Genomic DNA, 26,913 nt, shown 5'->3' with positions numbered 1-26,913 from the left:
CCGCGGGGCTGGGCTAGGCGCCGCTCTCCCCGCCCCCCCGCCCCCCCCCGCGGCACCCCGGCCGGGGAGCGCCGCGCGAGCCCCGAGCCCACACGGCCCCCAGCCCCACAAGCCCAGGCACAGGGGCGGGGGCCCGGGCCGTACGGCCCGGACCGGGGTTCGCTGAGAGGCGAGGGGTCCCCGCCACCCACCGGCTCCTAGCCTGCGGTCGCACACAGGCGTGTGTCATACATGTGCCGAGAGACCGTCCTGCTCGGGCCAAGGGCGCCCCGTGTCTCCTGGGCCAGTCACCTGGGGCCAAGGCAGCCTGCCTCTTTCCGACTCAGTTTACCCCCTGGGATGGGGGAGCATGGATGCTGGGAGTAAAAGCCAGACTGAGACCCTTTGGTGCCGGCCCGGGTTACTCCCCACCTCCAAGCTGAAAGCTGCCTGCCCTTCCAACCCCTAGTTGCCTGGGCAAGCCTGCCTCGTGGGAAGCCCCAGCTGAAGCCAGCCACCCCACCACTCTGTGGGAATTTTCCTCACACTGGGCACATTGTGATTACTCAGACATTATTTTCAATAAACTAATGTTAGCTGTATCTCGTGTATCTTCCTCCTTCATCCTCATCTGCCCCCCCCCCACCCCACGGCTTTGTCACTAAGCAGAAATTGGTTTATTCCTTATGTCAATCTGCATAAAGTGGTCATAGAATTGAATAGGGCTGGAGCGAGGTATCTTCTCAGTTACAAAATGAATGTTGAGCACCTGCTGTGTGCCGGGCAGCAGGTTAGGCACGGGGGCCCAAGGCATTTACTCTTTAAAATATGTTAACATATACATGATATAAAATTTACCATTTTAACTGTATTTAAGTGTATTCTTCAGTGGCATTTAGTACATTCACAGTTTTGTGCAACCATCACCACTATCCATTTCCAGAACTTTTCATCATCCTAACCGAAACTCTGTACCCATTAAACAATAACTCCCTATTCCCCAGCTCCTGGTAACCACTAATTTACCTTTCTGTCTCTATGAATTTGCCTCTTTTGGGTACTTCACTTAAGTGGAATCATACTATATTTGTCCTTTTGTGTCTGGCTTCTTTCACTTAGCATAATGTCTTCAACGTTCATCCATGTTGTAACGTGTCAGAATTGTATTCCTTTTCATAGCTGAATAATATCCATTGTATGTATAGACATTTTGTTTATTCATTTGTCAGTGGACACTTGGGTTGCTTCCACCTTTTGGTGATTGTGAATAATGCTGCCATGAACATGGGTGTACAAGTATCTCTTTGAGACTCTGCTTTCAACTCTCTGGGGAGTGGTAATTGCTGGATCATATGGTAATTCTATTTTTAACTTTTTGAGGAACTGCCAGGTGCATTTACTTTTTTGTATAGTACTTTCAGAGTTTAAAAGGCTCTCACCTGCAATTGCTCCACGTAATCCTCACAATATCCTTTGAAGCTTTATCACTCCCCATTAAAACAGGTGAGAAAAGTGAGGCTTAGCTTGTTCAAGGTCACCCAGTTTGTATCACAAGCAAGACCAGAACCCAGGTCTCCAGACTCCAGGGCAGCACTGCTTGCTCTGCACGGTGCTGCCTGCCTCGTGGCCCAGCTGCGTGATGTGAAGTCACCACTGCAAAGTGGATGCTTTTTCACTAGGTGTTCTGCCCTCTGTGAACACAGGCTTAGAACAGAGACATGGGGCAGACTGCAACAGGTGTTTGAGATGACCCAGCCCAGCCCTCCGCTTTACAGATGAGGAAGATGAGGCCCTGAGCGGGGAGGCGATGGACCTGCCTGGGGTCAGGCAGGCAGCGACAGAGCCCAGCCGTCTCCAGTCTTCTGGCTGATAGCTTCCCTCACCACCGCCAGCCTACTGGGCTCATTCTTCTGTCCTGTTCCTCCCCTTCTAAAGGAGATGGTTGCTGAGAGGAATCCAGTTATTTAAAACTAAGCCTATTGACCCAGGGCACCTGGTCAGGCCATGCCTAAAATAAGCTGCTAAGTCAGACAGGATGAAAGGGGCTGCTGTCTGCTGGGAGGGGACGGGCCCTGAATGGGCCTGGGGGTGTCAGCACAGCTGCTCGAGCCCCACATGCTGGAAGGAGAGAGGGGGACCCTCCGCTCTCCATTTACCTGAAGTACCTCCTCTAACCTGAGTGTCCCTTTTATGCTGGTTACACCTGAGGGCCTTTCAGGGACCACAACACTGTGTGTAGAGAGTCAGGTGTTATCCGAAGGGTGAGGTCATTCACTGTCTCCTGAAGAGGCCGAGTGGATGTGGGGAGCAGGGGTGGGCAGGTGAGGAGGGCAGACTCGGGACTCTCTAGCACAAGGAGGTTCTCTCTGTATATAATGTCATGGTTAAGAGCATGACTTCAGAGCCAGAGCTGAGATCTCAGCCCAACTCTGCCGTTTGCTAGCTGTGCACTCTTGGGGAATTAATGTGTGCCGACCCCCGTTCCCTCACCTGTAAAGTGGGGACAGCCACAGCGTATGCCTCGGAGAGCTGTTGTGACGATTAAATAAGACAAGCCCCGTGGCTAGCACGCAGTAAGCACAGTAAATGTATATATCACTAATGTTCTTGGCTTTTGCTCAGAGGACCTTGAACTATAGGGGCTGGGGGGAGGGAATAGCTCAATGGGAGGGGATGTTGGGATGACATCCTGCAGTCCCTATGGCAACGAGGCCAGAATTCAGGAGTTGGGAATCCAGGAAGAGGCCCCAGAAACACAGAAAAAAGGTGTGCTTGAGGCTGGAAGGGCATAGAGTGACTGTCAGCAAGGAAAGGACCCGAAAACAGACAGTCCATATGCTTTTTGTATTTTCCATTTCCTAGGTTTTGTTCCTGCTTAGTATTTAGGAAAATATCTTTGCAAGTGACAGTCTGGCTCAGATGTGTTCCGAAGTCCCCTCTTAACTGGAGCTGTACTTGGGGAGCTATGGCAAAGTCAGCAAGAATCACAGCAAGGGAACTCCAGGGAAGAGAGTGGGATGCTTGTTGCACCCACGCCCACGCCAAACCCTGATGCTCTCCTCCCACGGCTGACATTTTGGAGGGGCTAATTTTTTATTTTGATAAAAGGGACAATTCCTTCAAAGTCCCAACTTGGATGGAAGCCCTCACACCCACACACAAATATATGCACACCAGTGTGAGAACAAACACAGTTGCCCAGGCAAACATCCATGTGTACAGGTAAACATAAATACTTAATGACAGGCACACCTGTGCTCAGATGCAATTTGAATACAATCCAAAAATCCTGCATTGACACCTTTGCGTATGCCCTAATACATTTGTTTAAAGCCTCAAACTTGTGGGATTCATTTCCAGCAGGGACACACTGCTCATTTAAAAAGTGATTAATTAATTTCAATAATTTGTTGCATCAGAATGCTGGGTGATGATGTAGCTGGTGTGTGTGTGTTTTACCAATGCCGGTTGAAGCGGCTATATGAAGACACTGGGAGGCGAACCCTTTCCAATTCAGGTTAATCATGGATATTTGGGGGGTATTATTTTGCCATGTTACATTAGGACTAGAGCCATCATGAGAAACAACAGATGTTTTCATTGTTTAACTCAAACAACAGCTTATATATTTTGGATAATTTTCTTCAAAAACAAAGGCCTATAATTATTTTAGCAAAGCCTTCTTATTGCTCTGAAATTCTGTAACAACTTCAGCATAAATATGGTTTTCATAAAAGGAATCAATACTGAACCAGGTCAATGGTAAAAACTTGACATTTGGGGTTATATAGCCAATTTGGGATTGACGTTTTTAGTACTAATTCATTGATTGGAGGAGAAAAAAACAAATAAGGATTTCCCCACCTTTTTTTCCAATTTGTAATTGATTTTAATGTTATATGAACAGTCCTGGACTACGATTCAGAAATCCTCGGTTCTAGCCTCATTTTTGCCACCTTAGCCAGCTGTGCGATCTTGGAGAAGTCACTTTATCTTTCTGGGCCTCAGTTTCGTCACCTATGCACATTCTCTAATGCAGGCAAAGAGACAGAAATACGTATTTTCATGCATTGATACTCAGAAGCAAACAAAAAACACACAAAATAAACAGTTTTTACTTCAAATGCATGCACGTATATCTAAAATACTTCCGTCTTCTTGAGATGAGGTGAATCATTGCAATTAATAGGCTATGGTGCCTATATAAAAAGGTAGTACGTGTCATTAAATTACCCGGGCATTCCTTAAACCAAAATTGTATATGCTTAGCTCCGAGGATGTCTAGGTACATTTTGCCACTTACCCTCTCAACATTTTGGATTCTAGTATCATGGTCCTAAGCTCACGGAACAAAGGGCCCCAATCCCTGAGGCTCCTTCCCGACAGATGGCGTCTCTGGGGTTCCATGGCCCTTGTTCAAGCCACTGTCTCAGGAGGGTTGGTCAGGGGCTGCAGAAGCCCCCTCAATAATCATGGCCTCTCTCCCGCAGTCCCCTCTCTGCTCCCAACTCTGAAACTGGCTGAGAGGCCAACCCAGAGAGGTTCCATGAAGCCGGAATTCCGTGCAGCTGAAACTCATTGCCAGGTCTCTCTCAGGGGTGGCGGTGGGGGAGGTGGGCGGAATCCAAACTAAGAGAGAAAGAAAAACAGGAAAATTCCATAAGTGGGAGCTCACTTTGCTGGCTTCCCGGGTTATCCTGCAGTTCTTCTGACCCACGAGGCACTCACAAATGTGTTCATCACATTGTATTTAAGCATCTTCTCTCCTGGAAAGCCTGGATGCTATGTTTTTCACTCCTTCTTTCTCAAGTACCCGGTGCCCCTTCTCTACCTGCGTAAGCCTCCTCGTGCAGCAAGGCCTGGTCAGGCACCCCCAGCTTTCCCGGACCAGCCTGGACCAGCCCTCCTCTGGTCTCTACCTGCCGCAGACATCTTCTTGGCCTGTGGCGCTCATCCCTTCATCCTGCATTGTGGCTGCTTATGCACACACCTGACTTGTCTCCTCTTCCAAACACTAAGCTCCAAGCCCTTTCGGTTTGTACCTGCAGAGCCTAGCCTGATGCCTCCTCACACTAGGGGGCACTCAGTGCCGATTTAGTGACGAGACAAGCTCATTCTTACAGGGTTGCAAATACCCGATTACAACTTCACGGGTCATGCCTTCCAGAGGCATGTGCTTTAACTGGAATCAAAGCCTTAAGCTTTGCCCTTCTCATATGAGAGTTTCTGGCCTGGAAGGGTGAGTCCCGGAGCTGCAGGAGCACTGACCCTAAAGCCAGAGTCTCAGCAGATGCCCGCTCAGCCGGCAGCACCATCATCTTCCTCAGGACTTTTGGGATCCAAAGCCTTCACATTTTCTTTCATTTCAGATCCTCGTCCAAAACAGACAGATCAGGCCCGAAGTGTTTTGTTCATTATACAGATGAAGAAACTGAAACTCTAAGAGGTTTGTGATGTACCCAGAGGCAGATCTACCATGAAACTAAGAGAACTTACGCTCCAGGGTCCTGTAGGGCCCCAGTAATAAGTTCACATAGTCAGATGGTATTGGTAATTTGGTAGAATACTACAGTTGATCTGCAGTCAATTATGGCTTCTCTTCTTTTCTACTCTGGTGTGCATTTGGGGTCCGGTGTGCATTTGGATCTGACTCAGGATCCCCCAAAGTGAGTGAGTGATGGATCCATTCGATTTGGGATTGGTGAGATATATTTATGCGTAGAGAATGGTTAGCACTACTGTGTAGCCATCCCAGTGTAGGGAATGGCTGCAGGAATGCGACCACCCATTGGGCCAATTCACTTGGCTTTGTGACAGGAAGTTGCAGGGCCCAAGTTGTATCACAGCATGATTATGGCCTGAGGTGTCTGCACTTAGAGATGTGTGTCTTGGAAGAGAAACCAGGTTAGAAATGTATGGAGCCAGGAGCTGGTGTGTAAAATTGTGAGCAGAAGAAATGTTAAAAAAAAAAATTTTTTAAGCATTATAGAGGTGTGTCAGGCAGTGAGTTCACACAAATATTGTTATTTGTCCAGATTGTGTGATATCTGTGGTATTTGTCAGTTTTTTCAGAATTTGTAGTTTGTGGCAATTTCTTTTTAGCATCCTAAATAATCACGTTTGTACCTCATTTTGTATTTATAGTTGTGTATTGTTTTCCTTAAGGAGGTCCCTTCGAATGGTCTAAGCTTCAGGTCCTACAAAACCTGAGTCCATCCCAGGGACTTGTCCTGGGTCAGACCACGGAGGCTGAGCTGGGCCAAGAACCAGGTTTCCTGGATTCTGGTCCAGGGCTCTTCCCACCACAGTCCCTTGCCTCAGAGTGTCACACGATGTGTCATTTATGTGTTTGTACAGTAGTGCACACACAGAGGATGCTTAAAAATGCCACAGCCCCTGAAGAGATTGTCCTCCATAGTGAAGGGGAGGTCAAGGTCCAGCCCATGGAAATGGCTTTGACTTGGATGCTCAAAGCCCTCTTCCTAGGAAATCTGGCCACTTCAGTTCACAAACCAGAGGATCTCAGGGGTAGAAGACAGCTTAGAGTCCCCCTCTACACTCTTTCTGTGGGACAACGCCCCTCCCATCACTGGGACGGAGTCACCAGCATGAAGGACTGAGATGCCCCTCAAAGCCCAAGGGTTGTGGAAGACACCAGGAAGCCCCTCCAGCCACGCTGAGCAGAGAATGTCCAACTGCGAGGGGGGCAAAGCCACAGAGCCAGAGTGCCACAGTGGCGGGTGGAATGCTGTTTGGGATTGCCAAGGGAATGGGGGACACTGTGTGGGAACGGTGGGGGGGGTACCAGCCCAACAGCCATAGACTCGGCGAGGAGGCCGGCCGGCGCCTTAGAGCCCACCTGACCGGCCCCATCTCACACCCCCCAGCTTTCTCCACCCCACCAGATAGGTGCTAACAGTCCCTGGTTAAATGCTGCCAGGGACGAGGGGCTCCCTGCCCACACAGAAGTTCATCCTAATTTCACTCTCTGTGATCACGTACACACTCTTTTCTTTACGGAGCCCAATCTGCCTTAGCCCGCCGGAGCTCACGGGACCCGCCAGATGACAGCTTTTCAAATATCTTACAACAGCCACCATAGCGCAGCCCTCCTACAAGCCTTCCTCTTGCCAGGCTAAATATCGCAGTTCTGTCAACCTCTCCTTTTCCAACATAATTTCCAGACCCTTCCCTCTCCTGGTTTCCCCTTTTGCACATATTTAACTTTAATAGCATCTCTCTTAAAAGCAGAATGGCCCCAACACTCCAGATGAGATCTGAACAGCTCTGAGAACAGGAACTGTTACCCCCTTGATAGGTATTCGACCTTCTCTGTGGCTCAAGATTTGATTGGCTTTTGGGGGCCGACACGCCAATAAAGCTGGTCCTCTTTCCCATGAACTGCTGCTGACCTGTGACCTTGATGTGGATTCTTGGGGACGGGGTCAGGGTGGGATGCATGATTAGACACATTGCTTGTTGACCGCTGGGAGAGGAAGTGCTGCCTGGGTCAAATGGCATCGCTTACACACACCGGCTAAGACTCTCAACGACCCCTGAAGTCCTAGCTCAGCCCCAGTGAGGGGGGCAGACTCAGCTGAGAATGCAGGCACGAGGAGCGGGAAGCCCAATTTCAGACCACGTGGCATGAAAACGTAGCATCTCTACCACACGTGATCGTACTTAAACCCAGCTGAAAAGGCAAAAAGATCTTACACTGCATTTCCCAAGAGTTTCATGGGAAGGAAATAGGTGATATGCAAAAAGTGAGTTCTGGTCAAATAGGTTTGGAAAACACTGGAATAACCAGAGGTAAATAGGTTTCTTTTACTGTAAGGACATCCCAGAACCTTTAAAACACTGTTGGGTGTTATGGATACAGTGTGAGGTATTTGGGAAGGTTTCCCACTTTTCCTGGTCTGAAACCTCTGTCCTTTCACTGGCCGCTGCCCACCCTCGACTCAGAGGAAGCACATGTTGTAGGTTTATTTACACTTTCAGCAAGTTTGTGCCCGGCCCCTATGCAAGGAGATCCCAGCATCCCTGGAAACTCTAAGGCAGGTCCCTGCCCTGGGGAGCTTGTGCTCAGCGGGGAAGGAGACGCATAGAGGACAGCATGCGGAGGTCTGTATGCTAAGCCTAAAGGTCAGAGTGGGAAGGGGACTGGAGGCCATCTATTGGGAGCACCCTGTGTCACAGAGGAGGAAATGGTGGCCGTGCAGCTAAAGAACATCCAGGCCGTACAGCCTGAAGGTCAGTGGCAGTGCTTGGATGCAGGGTTCCTGAATCCCAGGCCTGCACTCCGTCTACCGTGACATTCATGGCCCAGGTCGTGTTGTCCTCTGTCTCCGGCCCACTGACTGGGTAGCCCTGCCCACCACTCCATCCTCAGTAGCCACAGGGTTGGGTTAAAAGACTTTTAAGATCCCACCTAGGGCTGAGATTCAATTAGTCTGTGAAGACAGCTGCTTAAGCTCAGAGAAAGGAGCGGTTAGGAAAAACCAAGGCAGGATGTGAGTGGGCCTGGCTGATGGGAAGAGCCTGAAGAGTCAAAGCTGGATGAAAATGGATGTACCAGGTGATGGGAGAAGGGCATCCCTGTGGGGGGTTTCATGAACCTGGCTCTGTGGTGTGTGTCTGCCCATCTGAGATACCCACGCACCCGGCACGAGATGGTCCAGGGCTGTGTCTTCCAAGACTCATGGTTAGAACCTTGGAGCTGATCGAAATGGCCAATTGTTTGTCTGAATCAGCCAAAGTAGCTTTTTCTTTTGCAAATTATAACCAGAGCCATGGACTCCTAATAACGATTTTTATTATTGAACCCTGCTGTGGTCCAGCACTATGCTAAGTACTTTAGATGCATGAGCTCAGTTAGCCCTCCAAACAACCTATAAGACTGGCATAATTATTATCATCCCCATTTTACAGATAGTGAAACTGAGACACTGGGAAATTAACACAGCTAGTAAGCGTCAAATGCCCAAGCCTCGAGCAGGGCTGGGTGGTCTGACCACAGAGTTTTCTTTCTCTTTATTGCTGTCGGTGGTGGTTGGTAGTATCTCTGCTGTCACATTTTCAGAAAGGTTTTAATACGGAAAATTTTCAAACATATCACAAGTAGAGAGAAGAGTATAACGAACTGCCATGCACCCATCCTCTAGGGCCAGCAATTGTTGACTCGCGGCAATCTTGTCTTATCTGTATTCCCCTACCACCCTCCCTTCCCATCACCAAGGATTTTTGTAAGCAAATCTCTTGCATTATATAAATCCATTCGTAGATCTTTTAGTGTGCGTCTCTAAAAGATAAGGCTGAATTCTTACTGTCAATCACTACACTTTATGCCATCCTGACTGAGAAGTAGCTTAGACCAGGCACACCGCCCTCAACCCCCAACACACACGTGCTGGGCTTCAGGCCAGTCACTGCCCAAAACAGCCGAGCTCATGGCAATCTGGCCAAACAGCCTCCCTGAGCCTCCTCAGATGGTCTTACTGCAGCTGAAGCCCCTGCCATCAGTCTAGCTTGTCTGGAACTGGGGAACACCAAGTCTTCTGCCTGGTGGGGTTGCTGCCACAAGGACAACAGTTCGGACCAGCCTGGACCTGGCCCCCCAACTCTGGCCATGCCCCTAATGCCAGTTCCTATCTCAGGGTGATTTAGCATGCTCTCTTCTGCCTAGGAGAGAACGGCTCCCCACTCTGCTCAGTCTAAGAGCAAGAGGTAGGGAGGAGATGGAGCTGAACAAAGCACCTGGAATCAGAGGTTCACTGTGCCTCCCATGAACTCACTTTCCTCATCTGTAATATGGGAACATAACACCTACCTCATACGGTGGCTGTGAATGTCCAAGGAGACAAGTTTTCCCCACTGTGGTTGGGCTACCGGAGGGTGCAGTACCTGACCTGGCCAGCAGGTGTCGCCCAAAGACTAGCACCTGTAACCTTGGGGCGGGGCGGGGTGAAGTGCGGCAGCAGCTGCTCCATTGAGAGGATTATCTTTCCATATTAGATCCGGTTGCACCTGGGGGAGGTGGAAGAAAGTTCAGCCTGTGGGATTTCTCCTTAGAAAAGTCAGGTCTGGGGACTTCCCTGGTGGTCCAGTGGCAAAGAATCCGCCTTCCAATGCAGGGGATGCGGGTTCAATCCCTGGTCGGGGAACTAAAACCCCACATGCCGCAGGTCAACTAAGCCCGCGTGCCACAACTACTGAGCCCACGCGTCTCAACTAGAGCCCGCGTGGCGCAAACGACAGAGCCCACGCACTCTGGACCTCGCGCGCCACAACTGGAGAGGGAAAAACCCGCATGCCACAACTAGAGAGAAGCCTGTGCACCGCAACGAAAGATCCCGCACACTGCAACTAAGACCTGACACAGCCACGAAAGAAAGAAAGAAAGAAAAGTCAGGTCTGTCTCTACCCGGAGTTAAAAAGTGGAGCTGTGCAGCCTTCAAAGCATGCTCACAGGAAGACCCCACAGCAAGACAGGCATCAATACCTCCATTTTACAGATGAGGAAATCGAGGCTGCCAAGAAGCAAGTGACTTGCTAAAGGTTAAGCAGCCACTAAATGCAGAGCTCGGACTCCAGCTCAAGTCTTCTGCTTCCATATTCTAGCACTCTGCTGAGGCATGTCCTCAGAGGCCAAGCCTTTGAGGGGACTTGGGACTGGCTGGAAAAAGTGTAAAAGGTACGGGTGCTCCCAAAGCCCCTGGCCTGTGATATGCTGTCCTCTGAGAGCATCTCCCCTCTCTGGGGCTCAGATTCCTCTGTTCAGCAAAGGACTGAACTAGATCAATGGTTCCCAAATTCAACTAATCAAATGCACATACGCGCGCACACGCACACACGCTCACTCAAGATGGGGACAGCGAGACAGAGAGAAAGAGAGATTCCAGATTACAGAAGCAGGGATCTGTATTCTACATATCCCAGGTAATTTGAAGGTAAGCAGCTCAGCATGGGTCTTAGGACTGGCATTTGGGAAACACCAGACTAGAAGATCTTCTATGGGTTTATGTTCTGTAGTTTCATAAACAATTTCCACTCAAGCTTGTCAAAATACCTAACACAGTGCCCAGCACATACTTGATATTTAAATATTCAATATATATTTTGCTGAAGTATACTGAAAAGCATGCAATCGAACACCCAACCCAATGAAAACCTTGGTTGACATTGCTTCATCCCACAATTAAAACCCACTTTGCAAACTCTTCTACACTGTTGGTGGGAATGTAGATTGGTGCAGCCACTATGGAGAATGGTATGGAAATTCCTTTAAAAATTAAAACTAGAATTGCATATGATCCAGCAATCCCATTCCTGGGCATATATCCAGCAAAGATGAAAACTCTGATTCAAAAAGATACATGCACCCCAATGTTCATAGCAGCACTATTTACAACAGCCAAGACAAGGAAGCAACTTAATGTCCATCGACAGATGAATGGATAAAGAAGATGTGGTACATATATACAATGGAATATTACTCAGCCATAAAAAAGAATGAAATAATGCCATTTGCAGCAACATGGATGGACCTAGAGGTTATCATACTATGTGAAGTAAGTCAGACAGAGAAAGACAAGTATCATATGATATCATTTATATGTGGAATCTAAAAAAAGATACAAATGAACTTATTTACAAAACAGAAACAGACTCACAGACATAGAAAACAAACTTATGGTTACCAAAGGGGGAGGGATAAATTAGGAGTTTGGGATTAACAGATATGCACTACTATATATAAAATAATTAAACAACAAGGACCTACTGTATAGGACAGGGAACTATATTCAATATCTTGTGTTAACCTATAATGGAAAAGAATCTGAAAAAGAATAGATATACATGTATGTATAACTGAGTCACTTTGTCATACACCTGAAACTAACACAACATTGTAAATCAACTATACTTCAATTTAAAAAAAAAGAACGTAAAACTTTAAAAAAGCCACGTCGCTTTTCCGTAGCGCTTTACGGCTTATAGATCTTGTTTACACACATGATCTCATTCAGTCTCTTTAATGGGCATTGTGATTCCCATTTTACAGATGAGGAAATTGAGGTTCAGAGACGCTAAGGGACTTGCCCACTGCTGCCCAGCTAGTCAGTGGCAGAGCCAAGCTCCAAACCCAAGTCTGTGTTGCCCCACCTCCAATGCCTCTTCCACTGCACTATTCCTGCTTTTGCTTGTTTTCACTGTGTGGTTTGATGGGAGGAAAACATCAGATCTAGAAGAGAATGAGTCTTCCAAAACTCCCTGGAGAGGGCAGTTTAAAAGCCCAGGAGCCCCCCTCCCTCTGCCTGGGTCCTGGCTCGGCCCTCCGGAGGGGACATCCCACTGCCTGCACCCTGTAGCCTCCGGTCCCCTGCAGATGCCTCCATTCCCAGGTCTCTGCACAGGGAATCTGGTTATCTGCCTGCCCCTAGCATCACGGGATGGGATGGGCGTGCCGCAGGCTCAGATTCTCCACCACACAGGCTGCCCCTCACCCCAGGCCATGCCTCACAGTGAAGCTGGGATCTGGGCTCACTCCCTGCCCCAGCTTTGTCCATATGTCTGTGTGTCCTCTAAGAACAACTGGGAGCAACAGACAATGACCTCTGACCCAGCCCTCATTCTCAGCTGAGGGGGCCGAGGTCCAGAGAGGGGCTGGCAGAGTGGAGCCACCCGTTCCCCTGGCCTCCAGATGCTGGGTCCAGCCTCTTGTGTCCTCCATGCAGTCAGTTCCTTGCCGCCTGGTCCGTCTGGCTCTTCCCCCGTTCCAACGCGCACACGCACAAATGCACATACACGTACACAGACACTCACACACAATCTCTCGCACACCCAACACACACACAGAAAGCTTTTCCACAGACCCTTCCGGATCCCAGCACAGTAGCCATAGACCACCCTCCACTGGTCTCAAGGGAGCGGGGGAGCCCATGGCCAAGCTGGCAGAGGGCCCAGGGGGCGGGGCCTCTCAGGATGGGCCAGGCCAAGTCCCCACTGTGGCCCAAAGGGTGCTGAGGAGGGTCTGGGGCTGAGGGTGGACTCAGGAGCCCCTGCCTCCTGGCCGTGAACAGTGTCCCGAGAAGAATGCACTGGACGGTAAAGCATTATGGTCAAGGGCTGGGATGCCTGCAGGCGTCCAGGGAAAGACAGCAGCATCCAGTGTCAGCACTGGGAGAACATTCGAGAAAGTAATCACGGCAGCCACTGGTCACCAAGGACTGGTCAGGAGCAGGAACTCCACGAGTCAGACATTGTTTCTCCATTTTGGGAAACTGAGGCTCAGGGGGGCACTTACACACAGTCCCATAGTCCACAGTTGGCCAAGCCAGGGCTCACATCCGGGCCGGCTGATTCCAAAGCCTCTGATCTTAACTGTGATGCCAGGGACAAAATGCCGGCTGTCACTGGGACGGGCCCCTGGTAGCCCCCTCCCCGTCCACGCTCCATGAGCGCCACCCAGCAGACACACTACCCAGCCACCTGCCCAGACTGCAACGCCCAGCAGCTCTCCCTGCCCCCTGAGAAGCAGGGAAGTGGTAGGTCCAGCTGTGGGTAATCACTCATTCATTCCTCTGGTCAGCCAGTCATGTGCTCAGTCAACAGCAAACATTGATTGAGCACATACTCGGATGGGCGAGGCACTGGGGATTGGTGGGTAAACCATCAGACGCCACCCCCGCCCTCATGTGGCTTGTAGGCCGTGCAGACAGACATAAAGGGATGGTCAGAATGCCAGGAGTTACGGGGTCCCCAGCAGGTCCCCTGGGAGGAGGGGTCAGGAAGGGTCTAGGAGTAGCCGAGGCCCAGCGGGGCTCATCCCACTCATGCTCGGGCGGGCGTCTGAGGGCTGAGGCCACGCCCTGATGATGTGACCCACTGCGTCAGGAGCAGATGGTCCACGGACATGAGACCTGAAATATTACTTACTTCGGCAGGGGTGGTGGGCACTCAGCTCCCGTGCAGGCTGGGTTGGCACAGCTGTGTTACTGATTGATAGGCCTTTCAGGAAACAAAGGCCACGAGAGAATTCAACACGCTCCTGGCTCTGGGCCAGGCTAGCCTCATCTCCTCTGCTTTGTCAAGTGTGTCTTTTTGTCTGCCTTCATTACTTGCTGGGCGCCTCTGTTTTAACTACTAGGAGGGAGCGAGTGTATATTTGTGTGTGTGTGTGTGTGTGTGCACGCGCGCACGCGTACACCCAGCCTCCCTGAGTGCTGCTCTTCTGGGGGCAGGAGGTAACAAGGGGACCAGCTACAGGTCCCCACTTACTCCTTCCCAGAACCCCTTGAGTTTGAAGCCAACGCCTGGAATTTTTGTCTTGTGTTTGCTTTTCCCAAAGCCAAGTCCAGAGGCAGCTGAGGGCCGTCGCACGGTCCCACAGTGGGCTGAAGGCAAAGCTGGCAGTGAGGCCAGTTCCCCACCGTCCCCAGCACGGACGGCACTGAGCTGCAGGCGAGGTTCTGGGGCCTCGAGCTGCTGCCCCAGCCTGGAACTGCCCCTCTTCTACGCCCACTCCGCCACCTCACCTGGGGAATTCCTCTTGGTGACACCAAGGAAGGCCTTCAGGGAAGCAACAGAGAATTTCTTGAAAAGGGAACCGAGTTTAAGAGCTCTGGAGACCAGCAGCAGCCAGGAGTGCCCCAGGGCCTGGGGAGGGGTGTTGGGGGATCACGCAGGTTCAGGGCAGGCAGCCTCATAAGCCCCCAAAATAAGCTGCTGAATCAGAGCCTGGGGAGCCGCCACCCCACATGCAGTGGGTTCGAGTGCCTTTCAGGTAGGAGGCCCTTCCATACCTGGGAAAACCCCTCACCCTGGTTTCTGCGGCCGCCTCCTTAGGTCCCCCCAACCCCCAGTGTCAAGCTGAGGTCATGGGCACCAAGGTCCCAAGTTCTAAACAGGATCTCTTCCCAAGCCCTCAGTCACTCAACTGCAGACGACATTGAGTGTCCCCAGTGTGGGAGGGGGACACCGAGGCCAAGGGGAGGGTTTCCTCTAAGGCTGGGTCCCTCGGGCGCCACGCTGGCTCTCCCAGCCCAGCCCCGGGCTCCGCGCTGCCCTCCCAAGGCCCTGGAGTGGGGCTGCTGTGGGCCTGGCCCCAAGCCCAGGCCCGATCCATCTTCTCAGCCAGAGACTCACTGCGACGACAGGACAAGGCCGGGCGGCCACGGCATTGGCCTCTGATCTCCTCTGGCCGAGTGTTCGTCGGGAGGACGATGAAGAATGAACGCCCGGCAAGGAGCGGGTCACTGCCGCCCGGAGGCCCTGCTGAATTGCAGTTCAGACCTCAGCTGCCTGGGGCCGCGGATCAACAGGGAGGCCATTAATCTCTCCGGCAGGGATGAGAGCGGGGAGGGCCTGGGGGAAGACTCAGCACCCCCCTCTGCCCTGGGCCCCTCTTCAGCTCAGCACGCCCACTCCCTTGGGCGAGATAGGACCAGTGGGGTTGCTGGGGGGGGGCGGGGCTGGTCTTGGGGCCGCCCTCTCCTTGCCCACCTCTCTCCAGGTCCTGCTCATGACGCTGATTAACTCAAACTATGTGGGTCGAGGTCTCATGATCACCCTAAGGTGAGGAAGATGTGCAGATCACAGAGGGTCTCTCCCTTCCAGGAGGAGTGAGGAGGGCTCCAGATCCCACAGCCAAGAATTATCCCAGAGCAGGGCAAGTGATACACCTGAGGGGTGTGCAGACAGAATGAGAAGAGCTCAGGGCTTTCCTGGGAAACCAGAGCCCCTGGCAGACCGGGAGCCCCCTCCTCCCAGCAAAGGTTCCACCAGCCCTTAGACTGAGTTGAAAACCTGTTTGAAAGGGATTTGGAGTAAGACACATGCTCCTTCTGGTGGTGACAAAGGGAATTGCATCCCCTCAGACTAAGGCTGCTTTTGTTGCTGTTGTGTGATTAGAAGTAATTCATTCAATCCCTTCCCAGCCTTGGTTGTTATTTGTGACTTAATTTGTGTATGAATTGTGGAAAATCCCAAAGTGAAGTGAAAGTTCAGTAGCTCCCGGTCCACGTGACCTTAATGGAGTGGGAAGGGAAAGTGTCGATGAGGGCTCTGAATGTCACCTGGATCTGTGGTTTCCGGCACTGGCTGCTCTCCTGGGAGCAGGTTAAGCATCACCTGGCATGGGCCCACCCCAAGGTTAATATTTGATAGTTCTGGAGGGGATGCTGGGTAGCTAGTGCTTTGACCAGCACCCCAGGTTCTCCAGGGTGACAGTCTGGAACCCGGTGGAGCCTCACGGTTCACAAGGACAGAGGGCTTGCAGCAGGGGCAGAGGCCGAAGTGACTCATTCAGGACTATTTCCCTCCAAAGCAGCTGGAAATGCCCTCTGGGTTGGCAGCTCAGGGCCTGTGTATGGAACCTTCTAGAAATGTGACTCCTCTCCAAGGCGCTTACTTCTCCTCAGGCGGGCCACAGGCCAGGAATACCCCTCTTCCCGTTCACCTTGCTGCTACATCCAAGAAGCTTCAGGAGCCACCCTCCTCCCGAAAGCCCCGCTGGCTGGACCTGCCCCATTCCCGTTCATTTCTCCCACTGTCGTGGGTGGCTCCAGTGTCTTGTGTATGGAAATACTGAATTCTATTTAGGGGTTTGGCCTCTCAGGATTTATTTGTCATGGGTGAGCCCACATTCGGAGCAGGGTGTCACAAAGACCTTGGCTCTGAGTTGTAAGAATCAGGCTTTCCCCTCTGTGTCTCCCTGGAGCTTCTCCTCCCAGACCACGGGGTCAGTGAGAAGGACTCTGAAATGGGGGGACCAGAGACCTGGGTTGTAGCTCTGGCTCCGACACAGGCTGGCAGTGTCACCTGGACAAGTCACTGCCTTTCTGGACCTCAGTTTCCCTTGCTTAAAATTGAGGATTGTTTATTTTGCTCTCTAGGGGCCTTTGGTGCTCAAGCATTCTGTGAGTCTGTGAGGGTTGGTGGTCCAGGCAGCAGTGGATTAAGACAAAGAGCTCAATTCTCAAGCAGAATGCTGCCTACCCTGCCTCTGGTCCCCAAACACGCCCTCCCTGTTCGTTTTAAACTCTGCTAACTTGCTGCAGTCTCGGATTCCCAGGCCAGTCCCGCCTCCTTCCCTGGCTGCTCCCAGACCCAGATGAGTAAACTGGACACTAGGTGGTGCCATGATCCCACCATCCCATCCAGCCTCTCGCAGAGGCCTCTGCAGGGAAGGGAGAGAGAGGGAAGAGGGGCTCCTGCCAGGGGGCAGAAACTGCCCGAGGGGAGCAGTGTGCTGGGCTGCCAGCGGGCCACAGGCATCAGGAAGTCAGGCACTGGCGGCAGGGCCAGCCTGACACCATCCTGTGTTGAAGTTGTCCTGGGTGACTGCCTGCCAGAATGGACAGGGGGCTGGAGGAAACGGTTAACAAGGGGCCACCCTCACCGTCCATTTTCTGTCCCCTGGCCCTGGGGTTAACCAAGTCAGCACCCAAATAGGTGGATGAGGTTAGGTCCAGCTGAGGCCCCCTGGCCCCACGAGTGGAAAGGAGGTGGCCGGAGCTTAGCACCAGGGTCAGGAAGGGGATAGGATGAGAGCGTGTGCTGAGGCCCCCACCCGGACCCCTAGACCCACCCATCCTGGCACGTTGGTGCACCTGGGGAAATGGCAGAGCACATAATATGGCCACAAACAGCTACAACGCTGGCAGCCCAGGGCATGGCTTCAGCTTCTCCCACTGGAGAGCTCCAACAGCCCCACCCAGGGCCTGGGACGATGACCAGGCAGCTCCAACAGACCCAGCGGCTTTGAACCTGTGACCTTCGCCTGCCTGGCTTTCTCTTTGCCTGGCATTTGGAAGGCAGGCTGAGCCCTCTGTCCCTGGGGTCCTTGGCATCGCTAGGAAAGTCCTAGAGGGGATGATACTGAACTTCTTGCTTAAGTAGGCATGGGCACCTGAGCGAATAATTGAAAAACAAGGGACCGGGCTGTATTGACTCCGACTTGGAGGAGAGGATGGTGGCAGTTACAGGAGAGAAGGAGGGAGGGAGGCAGGCCAGGGAAGGAGCCGTCTCTGAGGCCGGCTTTATTATTAGCACGGGGTGGGAGGAGGCAATGCCCACCCAGGGGTCATGCGGAACCCAGGGCTTCCTTCAGCCCGAGGGCCTGGCAGTCCTGGGGACAAAGACCTATAGCTCAGGGAGGGCTTCCCAAGCGGCCCCGGTGCAATGGTTGACACGGCTGGCTCTGCAAAGACAAAGACAGGATTGGGGCTGTGAGGGGGCAGAGGTCGGGACTCTCATTTCGTTCCTTATTCATCTTACCTCTCTCTGGCGTGTCTCGGCAGCCTCCCTTGGCTACACATGCCATGCCAGGCACTTGGCCATCGTTTAAAAACACATGAGGGTGACAGATGCCTGGCTGATGGATGAAAGACCCTGAAGTCCTTCCCAGCTTGTCCCCAACTCTTCCTTATTATCCACAGCCATCCTGGGCCACCCCCCTTGCCCGTCCCTCGCAAACCTACCTCTCATTACAGCTCGTCTTCGTGAACTTGCCTGGGTTGGAGGAAAGCAGATAGGTAAGTTGGGGGGGGGCAGTGAGTTCAGGGGCTCCTGAAGTTGTAGACCCTCCTCACAGGCCTCAGTAAACGAACTCCTCGACCTGCTCCTCCTGCCCCTGCCCCACCCACCCCATCAGTCACCCAGGCAGGCACTCACCGGTGCTTCTTCCTGCCCCCGCAGCGGAATCGTCTGCCTTAAAGAGAGAAAGGAGGTTAGTTTTCCAAGGAGACCCTCTCTGCCCTGGAGGACTCAGATCTGTATTCCCTCCTCCCTCCCACCAGCCTGTACCGCTTGGTGTCTGCCTTGGAGGCCACAGTTGACTGTCTCTCTCTATATATAGGGCTGCACCATAAGCATTCAGAAGCCCAAGTCAGTCAATTGGTCAGTCAACAAACATTTACTGCACTGGGTCCGTGGGGGACTGTGAGGGCACTGAGAGTGGTGCTGAGCCTGGGCCATGGTGGTGCCCCTCTGCGTGGTGCTGGGCATGCAGAAGCTGCTCAATAAGCTCTTGGAGAAGAATGGCAGGAAGTCCAGAGCCAAGACCCCTGCTCCTGCCCATCTGCCTTCCACCTCCTAGGTGCTCAACACTGCCACCAGGGAGCCTCCAGGGGAATCAGGGAGACTGGCCACGTCTGCAAAGCGCAGCCGTCAGGAGGTGGGGCACCACCCATGGATGTGTTAGAATCCCAGGACACGGAGGTGTATCTGCAACATTCTCTCTCTTCTTTTCATTGGTGTGTTTCTGTGTATGTTTCTTCTGGTTGCACCTGAACAAGTCCACGAGCATTTATTAAGCTCCTGCTGTGTGCCTGCTGGGGCTGGAGCCAGGACCCTTTTCTCCCCTAGAACACCCCATGCCTACGCTGGAGCCTTCTGAGTGCTTTCTTGGCTGCTGTGTCTTTGGCTGCCAGCCCTAACCTACTAGGCAAGTGGGATCATCCCCATTTAACAGATGAGCAAACTAAGGCCCAGAGAGTAGGGGATCCATGGTAAACTAACAGGGGTGCCTAAGGCCTCTGGCTGCCAGGCATGGTTGCCTTCCAGCAGCAGGCAGGGGGTTGGGCAGGGGGGGTTGCAGCTGAACCCGCTCTGCTTCCGATTCAGCTACGGAACCTCAGGCAGCTTGCTGCATATATCAGGGTGGGTCTGGTTTTTCATCTGCAAAATGGTGACATTGGTGGCCATCCCTCAGTGTTGCCAAGAGGATTAAATGGGCTGAGATGTAGCTCAAGCCAAGAAAGCATCCAGATCTGGGGGAGGGGGTGTCCAGTGGAGGCTGGTTCCCTCCCTTGGCCTGGCTCCACGTGCACTGGAGCTTCCCAGGGCCACTGGAAGCCAGCTCTCCCATCTCCACAGCCTTCCCCCCAGCATCCACTGGAGGGCGCACGGGAGGAGGAAGGAACATCCTGGGTGGTCTGAGGACCAAGCAGTGGGTCATCCAAGACTCCTCTTTCCATCGAGGTGGCCATCCGTTTCCACGTCCTGCGTGGGGGAGGGGAGGGGATCCGAGAAACTCACTTCTGCCTTCCGGGATCTGGGAAGGGGGTGAGAGGGCTCTTCCCTCCAACCCGACCTGGGAAGCCAGTGCACTCAGTGGCTTTGAGATGTGTCCCCATCAGCACCCCACTTCCCACACGAAGGCCCCACTTACTGAGGATGATGATAAGCCCCACGATGAAGGCCAGGGCAGCGAAGATCAGGCCCCCATTGCGGACAGTCTCATAGTCTGAGAGAGGAGAGGGCAAGGAAGTGGAATGAGTGATCCCAGACCCCTCCCTCCAGCCAACCTGGCAGCAGCCCTACAGTAACTGGCGAAGGTGGGGACACATAACCCAGGGCTGGGAGAGGCCAGGAACCGGGGTTACATGGGGGGGGCGCTCAGGAAGGGTGGGGAGGAGGGGCCCACCAGGCTCACCATAGGAGAATGGGTCCACGTCCTCCTTGGGGCTGCCACCTGAGGAGAGAGCCAGAAGTGGGTGAGGGGTGAGTCACCGACCGTGGTGTGTTTCAGCCACAGAAACAGTGGAACTCCCGTCCTTCGCATCCCAGCACCCCTAGGGGTCCAAGGGGGCCAGGCGAGGCTGGTGGAGAGACATCCAGGAGCGGGGGCTGCTGTGTCTGCTAACACCACTGCCCCACTGCCCTAGGCGGCACCCGACAATCGGCTTGGGACCAAATACCATGCCTCCAAAGCAGGGACCCACGATGCCTGTGGAGGCCTCTGGCACCTCTGGGAGGGGCTGGTTCCTTCCTCTCCTTGCTTCATACAAAAGTAAGAAAAGGCCAACAGAGGCATCTCCCGTAAGACTCACCAGCAACCTCTCTCCGTATGACTAATCAACTACAAGGTACTTAGCAAGTATTTGTGAAGTGAATGGATGAATAAATAAATAAATAGAACCTTAACGTTCACTGAACAGAAGGAGGAAACTGAGGCCCAGTTTGAAGACTTGTCTAAAGTCCCAATAAAAGGTGGAGGGGGAACTGGGTCTTGGACCCATGTTTCTAGATTCTTCTCTCCTACGTTGCTGTCCTTAGGGGGAAGCAAATTTATTTCAGAAACATTAATATATTGTGCTTACCATGTGCCAGGCTGAGGCTAACAAAGCAGTAGCTCATTTAGCCATTGTAACAACTCTATGAGACATTAATATTCTTCCAATATAATCCATGAGAAGATGGAGGCACAGAGGGGCAAAACAACTCACCCACGGTCACACAGCTAGAAAAGGGTCGAGCTGGGAATGAACCCAGGCAATTGGTTGTTAAGAATCTGGGTGCTTAACCCCTTTGCTGTGCTGCCTGTCGCATGGTCAGGAGGAAGGAGACATTTCAAGGCCAAGTGGTTCAGTCCAGTCTCCAGCCCCGAGCAGATATGGCTCTGCTTCCGGCCCTGTAAACTGAGCGTACTCACCGTTGGGCAGCTGGAGGGCACCTGGCCAGAGCTTTTCTGCCATGGCTAGGGGTGGCCCCTTTTCTCTGCCCTACTTGAGCCCCTTCTTGGCACTAGGGAAGCAGTGCCCAAGGTCCAAGGAACGCACCAGTTGGCACCTCCCAGGGTGTGCTGAACTGTGCCCTGGGCCATGGGGCCCGGTGAGTCCAGCTGTCCTGGCGGTACAACCCCCCTAGGCCAGGAGAGAACAGGCTAGAAGGGGTCTGCTCCTGGACCTGTAGGGCCTGAGGCCAAGGGAGCCTATGGGGGGCCCAGGCACCCGTCACCATGCAGAAGGCCTCCGAAGTTGTCTCCCCAGATTCGGTTCAGGTCTTGTTCAAGGTCACATGGGGCATTAATGTCAGAGCCATGAGCAAACTCAGCTCCCCTCAGCATACCAGGGACCCGTCTCCTCCCTGACCACCTCGTCTTGAGCCATTGGATGAGCCAGCCCTCACCCAAAGCCCTCATCTTTTCTAGATCTGACTCTAAGACCACCACGGACAACAGAAGGCCCACTGGATTCCAGGCCTGATCACCCTCGTTCACAGGATGACTTCTGGGCGCGTGTCCTGAACTTGGGGGCTCTCACCCCAAAGCCAGCCTGAGAAGGCTGAGCAGACGGGCCCACTCCTGCCCCAGCCAGCCTGACCCCCATCTGCCTCCTGCTCTGAGCTTAGAGAGTCCCAAAGATACATGGAACCAGGACAGATGCATGCCAGAAAGTCAAGATGGAAGCTCGCCACTCCCCACCCCACAGCAGCTCCTACTTGGCACCCAAGGTTCCGCCATTCAAGCTAGATTTCTTAGGAGTTAAGGCAGGATCCTCTTTTAAAAGCAAATTTTCTTAGTGGGAAGGCTGGCATGGGATGAGGCAGGGGCGGTGGGTACTTTTGGAGGGCAGGGGTGCCAGGAGACGGAAGAGTGGGGTCCTGCTCACCCTCCAAAGATGGTCCGAGGCACCTAATGCTTCACACGCACACACACGCACACACGCACACACACACTCACCGTCATCTGTCGACAATCCTGCCATGTCCCCCCGCAGACCGGGCACGTCCCACTGCCCTCTTCCCGCTGCCTCTGCTTCGGGGACAGTGCCTGGCTGTGGGGTGGCCAGGGATGGGGGGGGCATTAAACATTAACAGTGCCAGGTAATATTTACCCTGGTCACAAGAAAGGCCCTGGCGTGGATAGCGGGGCTCCTGCTGAGGCATGAGGAGGTGCAGGGGCAGCAGGGGCAGGGAGGAGCTGGCCGGCTTTCCAAACCCTCCCCAAGGAAATTTCCAGAGAGAAGTGCCGGGGACAGATCAGCCGTGGTGTCCTTCCCCCAGCCAGAGAGGTCACGGCTGGGGCTGTGACAATGGGGAAGTGGGAGTTTCAAAATATATTCCGTGTATACTACAGCCTAGGGGGCAAGGTCGGGGATCCCATGGAAGCCCCTGACCCTAGCAGCTGCCCACCTCACCCACCACTATGGAGATCGCTGTTTCGGCTGATGTGTCTTGTCTGGCACTCGAGGCTCCTCTGCGGTGGTCCCGGGGTACCCGGCCCCTCCTGCCTCACAGCCCACCTGAGCCCCCCATGCACGTTCACACCTCCAGGCCTTCGCTGCCTGGGAACGCCCTTTCCTCTGTTATCTTCTTCATCCAGCCAGGCTAACAGCTCACAGCTCACTCAGTGTCATCCCTAACCAACCCCTCGTCTCCTGCAGCCTCTGGCACTTTCCTTCTCCAGCCGTGAAGCACAGCTTCCGTGCCAGTTTCCCACTGTTACACGGTAGGCTCCCTCGGGAGGGACCAAGCCCTGCCACAGGGAGAGCTCCTTGTTTTCATGATTTGCAAATCACGTTCCTATTAGTTCCTTGCACTTTGTGTTATTTCCCCATTTTACAGATGAGGCATCTGAGGCACAGAGAGGGTAGGGCCCTGGCTCAAGGGCACACAGCGGTGAGAGGCAAAGTGGAGACTGAGAGCCACTCCCTCAGCTTTAGGAATCAGGAAATTTCCCACACTTCCAAGGCCTCCTCCCCCCTCTACTGTGGCCCTATTCACCTGGGGGACCGCAGCGCTGGGTACTCCATGGATGCTCATATTCCTGGCTGAGTTCTAATCAATCGAATTGGCTTCCAGAAGAGACTGATGCTCAATTGTAGCCAAAGGGCCAAGGTCAGCAGTCAGTGTCCAACAGGGGTGGGTTAGTCCTTCAAAAGGACTCCATCTGTTAATCTTCCTGGAGCAGTGGCAGGGGATCAAGGTTTGAGTTCACTTCCTGGCTCCTCCACTTGCTAAGTATATGGCCTCTGTCAAGTTACTTAACCTCTGTGTGCCTCAGTCTCCTCATCCGTAGAATGGGTTGTGATGAGGAGAAAGTGAGATAATGCAGTAAAGGGTGTGGCAGGGGACCTGGTACGCAGTAAGTGTCATTATTGTTACTGTCATACACTGTCAGACCCAGAAAAGCCAACCACCTTCCAGCAAAATGAACATGAGGGTGAGATGGAAAGAGAAAATGTCACGGCCTGCAGACCAGGAGCCGAGACACCCATTCAGCTCTTCTGCTTTCAGGGCCAAGTGATGAATATTCACGAAAATACAACAGAGCTAACATTTGGTAGGGGCTGAGCATGTGTCAAGTTCTTGCATGCATTGTCCTGCTGAATACACGTTTGCTCCATTCCACAGATAAAGAAACTGAGCTGGTCATTGACTCCACAATGACCCTGAAGGTGGCCAGGGCAGCACCATGATCCCCACTGGGCAGCCCAGGAAGACTGAGGGCAGGGAGGTTGAGGGACTTGCCTGAAACACCCAGTCAGGGACAAAACCAGGGCTAGAAAGCCCCCGTGGCTGTACTCCCAAAACTCCTGGGGCCCTCCACACAGACACTGGTACCTCCTTATTATACATTATCTTGGTATCTTAGTACATTTTGTCTATCTTTGTAAGCCACTGTGGATTCTTTCTGGAGTATAAAAATAGGTGGAAAGTTGATAGATAGATCGATAGATTGATGAATGACTATGATAGACAGATGATGATGATGATGAAGATGATAGATGGATAGATAGGTAGATAGATAGGAGATGATAGAAGACAAGAGAAATAGGGAAAGCAAATCAATAGCTGCGTTTTTAACTCTATATGCAAGGCACTGTTCTAAACACTTTACAAAAATTAACTCATTTAATCATCACAACAACTCTATGAGGCAAGGAAGGCATTATTATCATCCCCATTTTATAGATGAAGAAACTGAGGTACAGAGAAGTAAAATAACTTGCCAGAGGTCAGGCAGCTACGAAGTGGGGGAACCAAGCTCTGAACCCAGCAGTCTGGCTTCAGAGTTCCTGCAGATGGACACACAGACAGATGGACACACAGACAGAAAGGGGGCTGTTGCACAAGTTGCCTTCCCAGCTCTTGCAGCTCAGAGATGCTGGGAGCAGAGATGACGGCACGCCCAGGACCCATACCGAGATGCCCTTGTTTACAAATCCTGCCTCTCCTCGTTTCTGCTTTTCTCGTACTTCTGGGGAGCTGGGGGTGCACTTGAAAGTGATGGGGTGGACACCTGTGTCAGAGTCTGAGAAGGTGGGGGGGTGGGGTTCAGGGGACTCACCCAGGTACCACCTGTCCATGGCAGGAGCTGCTGGCTGTGTCCTCAGTGGAAGAGAAAGTTATGAGGTGCTAGTGACCCAGGGCCTGGATGGGAAGAGTGGCCCTCCCTCCCTCCACACCCCAGCCGAGCCCACAGGCAGGAAGAGACAAAGGCAGGGAGGAGGGACTGGCAAGGGAGCCCTCATCTCGTGCCTGCCTGCCTGCTTGCGGGCTTGCCTGCCTGCCTGCTGGGGCAGGCTGGGCCAGGATCCACGTGAGAGTGGGGGAGATTCTCTGACCTCCAAGGTGACCTGAGGAAGGGGGAAGCTGTGAGCCACAGCAAACAGTGGGAGCGGGAAGGCAGAGCACTGGGGAGAGATGCCACAGCCAGCAGCCTCCACGTAGCCCAAGGTGCCTGCAAAGGTCACCAGGAGCCAGGAGGGCACTGGCCGGGGCCACAGCCAGTGGAATCAGAGCCCTTGCTCTCCACCTGCCCCTGAGGCAGCTGAGGGAGACACTCAGGGGCACGTGTGTGTCCCCCCGGAGCCTTTACTCAGCGACACCTCACTCCTCCAGCCCAGTCAGGCCTTGGCCCTGATGACTGGGCAGAACTGCAGCAGGTCCTTGGAAGCTGCCCTGGGTGGGGAGGGAATGTTTCCAGGCCATGGCCCGGGGCCCGAGGCACCAGCTGCAGCCTCCTGTGTCACCCCGGGACCTGGGCAGAGATGGGGAGCTGCTGGGGCTGGGAGCGGGAGCCGGCGTGTGACCCACCCTCCCTCAGCTGGGACCCGCCACTTAGCCCCCAGTGACTTACCTGAGGCTATGATGTCAGATCCGCCCAGCGGCCCAGCAGGAGCTACCAGCAGCTTAGTGAGGCCTCTGAGGGCTGCCAGTTGGTGCCACAGTGCGGGGTGAACAGAAGACAGCACTTCCAGTGGGAAGGCAGGTATGGAGGGCCAGCCTCCCAGCTGGAGCCAGGAGCCAACAGTGGGAGCGGGAAGGCAGAGCAGCCCCTACCCTGGCTCAGCCAAGACCCTGTTCCCTGGCCACTGAGGCCTCCTGACAGGGCCTGGAGCAAGGCTGCAATAAGCACTCTGACCAAGGGGGAAGGGGGAGGGTGGGATGAACTGGGAGACTGGGATTGACACATATACACTATTAATACTATGTATAAAATAGACAGCCAATGAGAACCTACTGTACAGCACAGGGAACTCTGCTCAATGCTCTGTGGTGACCTAAATGGGAAGGAAATCCAAAAAAGAGGGGATATATGTATACGTATAGCTGATTCACTTTGCTGTACAGTATAAACTAACACAATATTGTAAAGCAACTGTACTCCAATAAAAAAAAATAAAATATAAGTGGCCACAGAGAAAGAAAAAAAAAATAAGCTGTCTGTGTGGCTCACTTGGGACCACAGGATCTTCCTCAGGTCCCTTCCTTGTGGGTCGCCCTGCTCGGCCATCCCAACACAGACACTGAAAAGCAGGGTCTGGGAGGTGCTGGTCTGGCCCCAGACACTGACCCTTGGCCCTGGTCAGATGACACCCTCCACTCGGTCCCTCCTTAGCAAAGCTTCCTGCCCTGAGGGGGTGACCCATGACACCCCCTCAGAGCTGCTCGGGCTGGAAAACACTCTGGAAATAGAGACAGGCAGGCCTGGAGGGGGTTGTCTGACTGGGCTGAGGTCTGTCCCGGGAGGCCATCCACCCCAGCAGGCAGCCCTGCCTCCAGGCTCCTCGTCCCTTCCCCACGAGGCAGCGGCCCACCTGCCCAGGGACCCAGCTTCTCACAAGACCAGGCCTAGTCACATGTTCCCAAGTGGAAACCTGCGTGCTCACGGCCCAGAGCGCCAAGCAGACATTCCCCAGGCTG

General features: G+C 53.1%; 1 protein-coding gene across 2 annotated transcripts; it reads right to left on the bottom strand.

Moving 5' to 3' along the window:
• Positions 1 to 17,902: 17,902 nt before the first annotated feature.
• Positions 17,903 to 25,227, bottom strand: FXYD2 (FXYD domain containing ion transport regulator 2). Of its 2 annotated transcripts, none has more exons than XM_068554377.1 (6): positions 25,055 to 25,227; positions 20,417 to 20,455; positions 20,153 to 20,227; positions 18,655 to 18,691; positions 18,462 to 18,492; positions 17,903 to 18,181 (listed from the first exon to the last, which is right to left on the bottom strand). In XM_068554377.1, the coding sequence occupies exons 1-5, from the start codon at positions 25,071 to 25,073 to the stop codon at positions 18,468 to 18,470; spliced, it is 195 nt and encodes a 64-aa protein (XP_068410478.1). In that variant the 5' UTR covers positions 25,074 to 25,227; the 3' UTR covers positions 17,903 to 18,181; positions 18,462 to 18,467. The 2 variants fall into 2 exon arrangements, with proteins under 2 accessions (XP_068410478.1, XP_068410477.1); XM_068554376.1 differs by lacking the exon at positions 25,055 to 25,227 and adding an exon at positions 22,445 to 22,584.
• Positions 25,228 to 26,913: the final 1,686 nt, after the last annotated feature.

Source organism: Eschrichtius robustus, chromosome 11 (genome assembly GCF_028021215.1).
Source record: "Eschrichtius robustus isolate mEscRob2 chromosome 11, mEscRob2.pri, whole genome shotgun sequence".
In the NCBI taxonomy this organism is placed as follows: domain Eukaryota; kingdom Metazoa; phylum Chordata; class Mammalia; order Artiodactyla; family Eschrichtiidae; genus Eschrichtius; species Eschrichtius robustus.
This window is presented reverse-complemented; position numbering and strand designations above follow the sequence as displayed.

What these genes read in the sequence shown, in the direction of transcription:
- FXYD2 (XM_068554376.1), bottom strand. Translation starts at nt 22,568, where the DNA reads ATGCCCCCCCCATCCCTGGCCACCCCACAGCCAGGCACTGTCCCCGAA. An exon ending in CGTGGACCCATTCTCCTATG is followed by an intron (nt 20,228 to 20,416) that starts GTGAGCCTGGTG and finishes CTCCTCTCTCAG; the next exon opens with ACTATGAGACTGTCCGCAAT. An exon ending in GGGGCTTATCATCATCCTCA is followed by an intron (nt 18,692 to 20,152) that starts GTAAGTGGGGCC and finishes TCTCTCTTTAAG; the next exon opens with GCAGACGATTCCGCTGCGGG.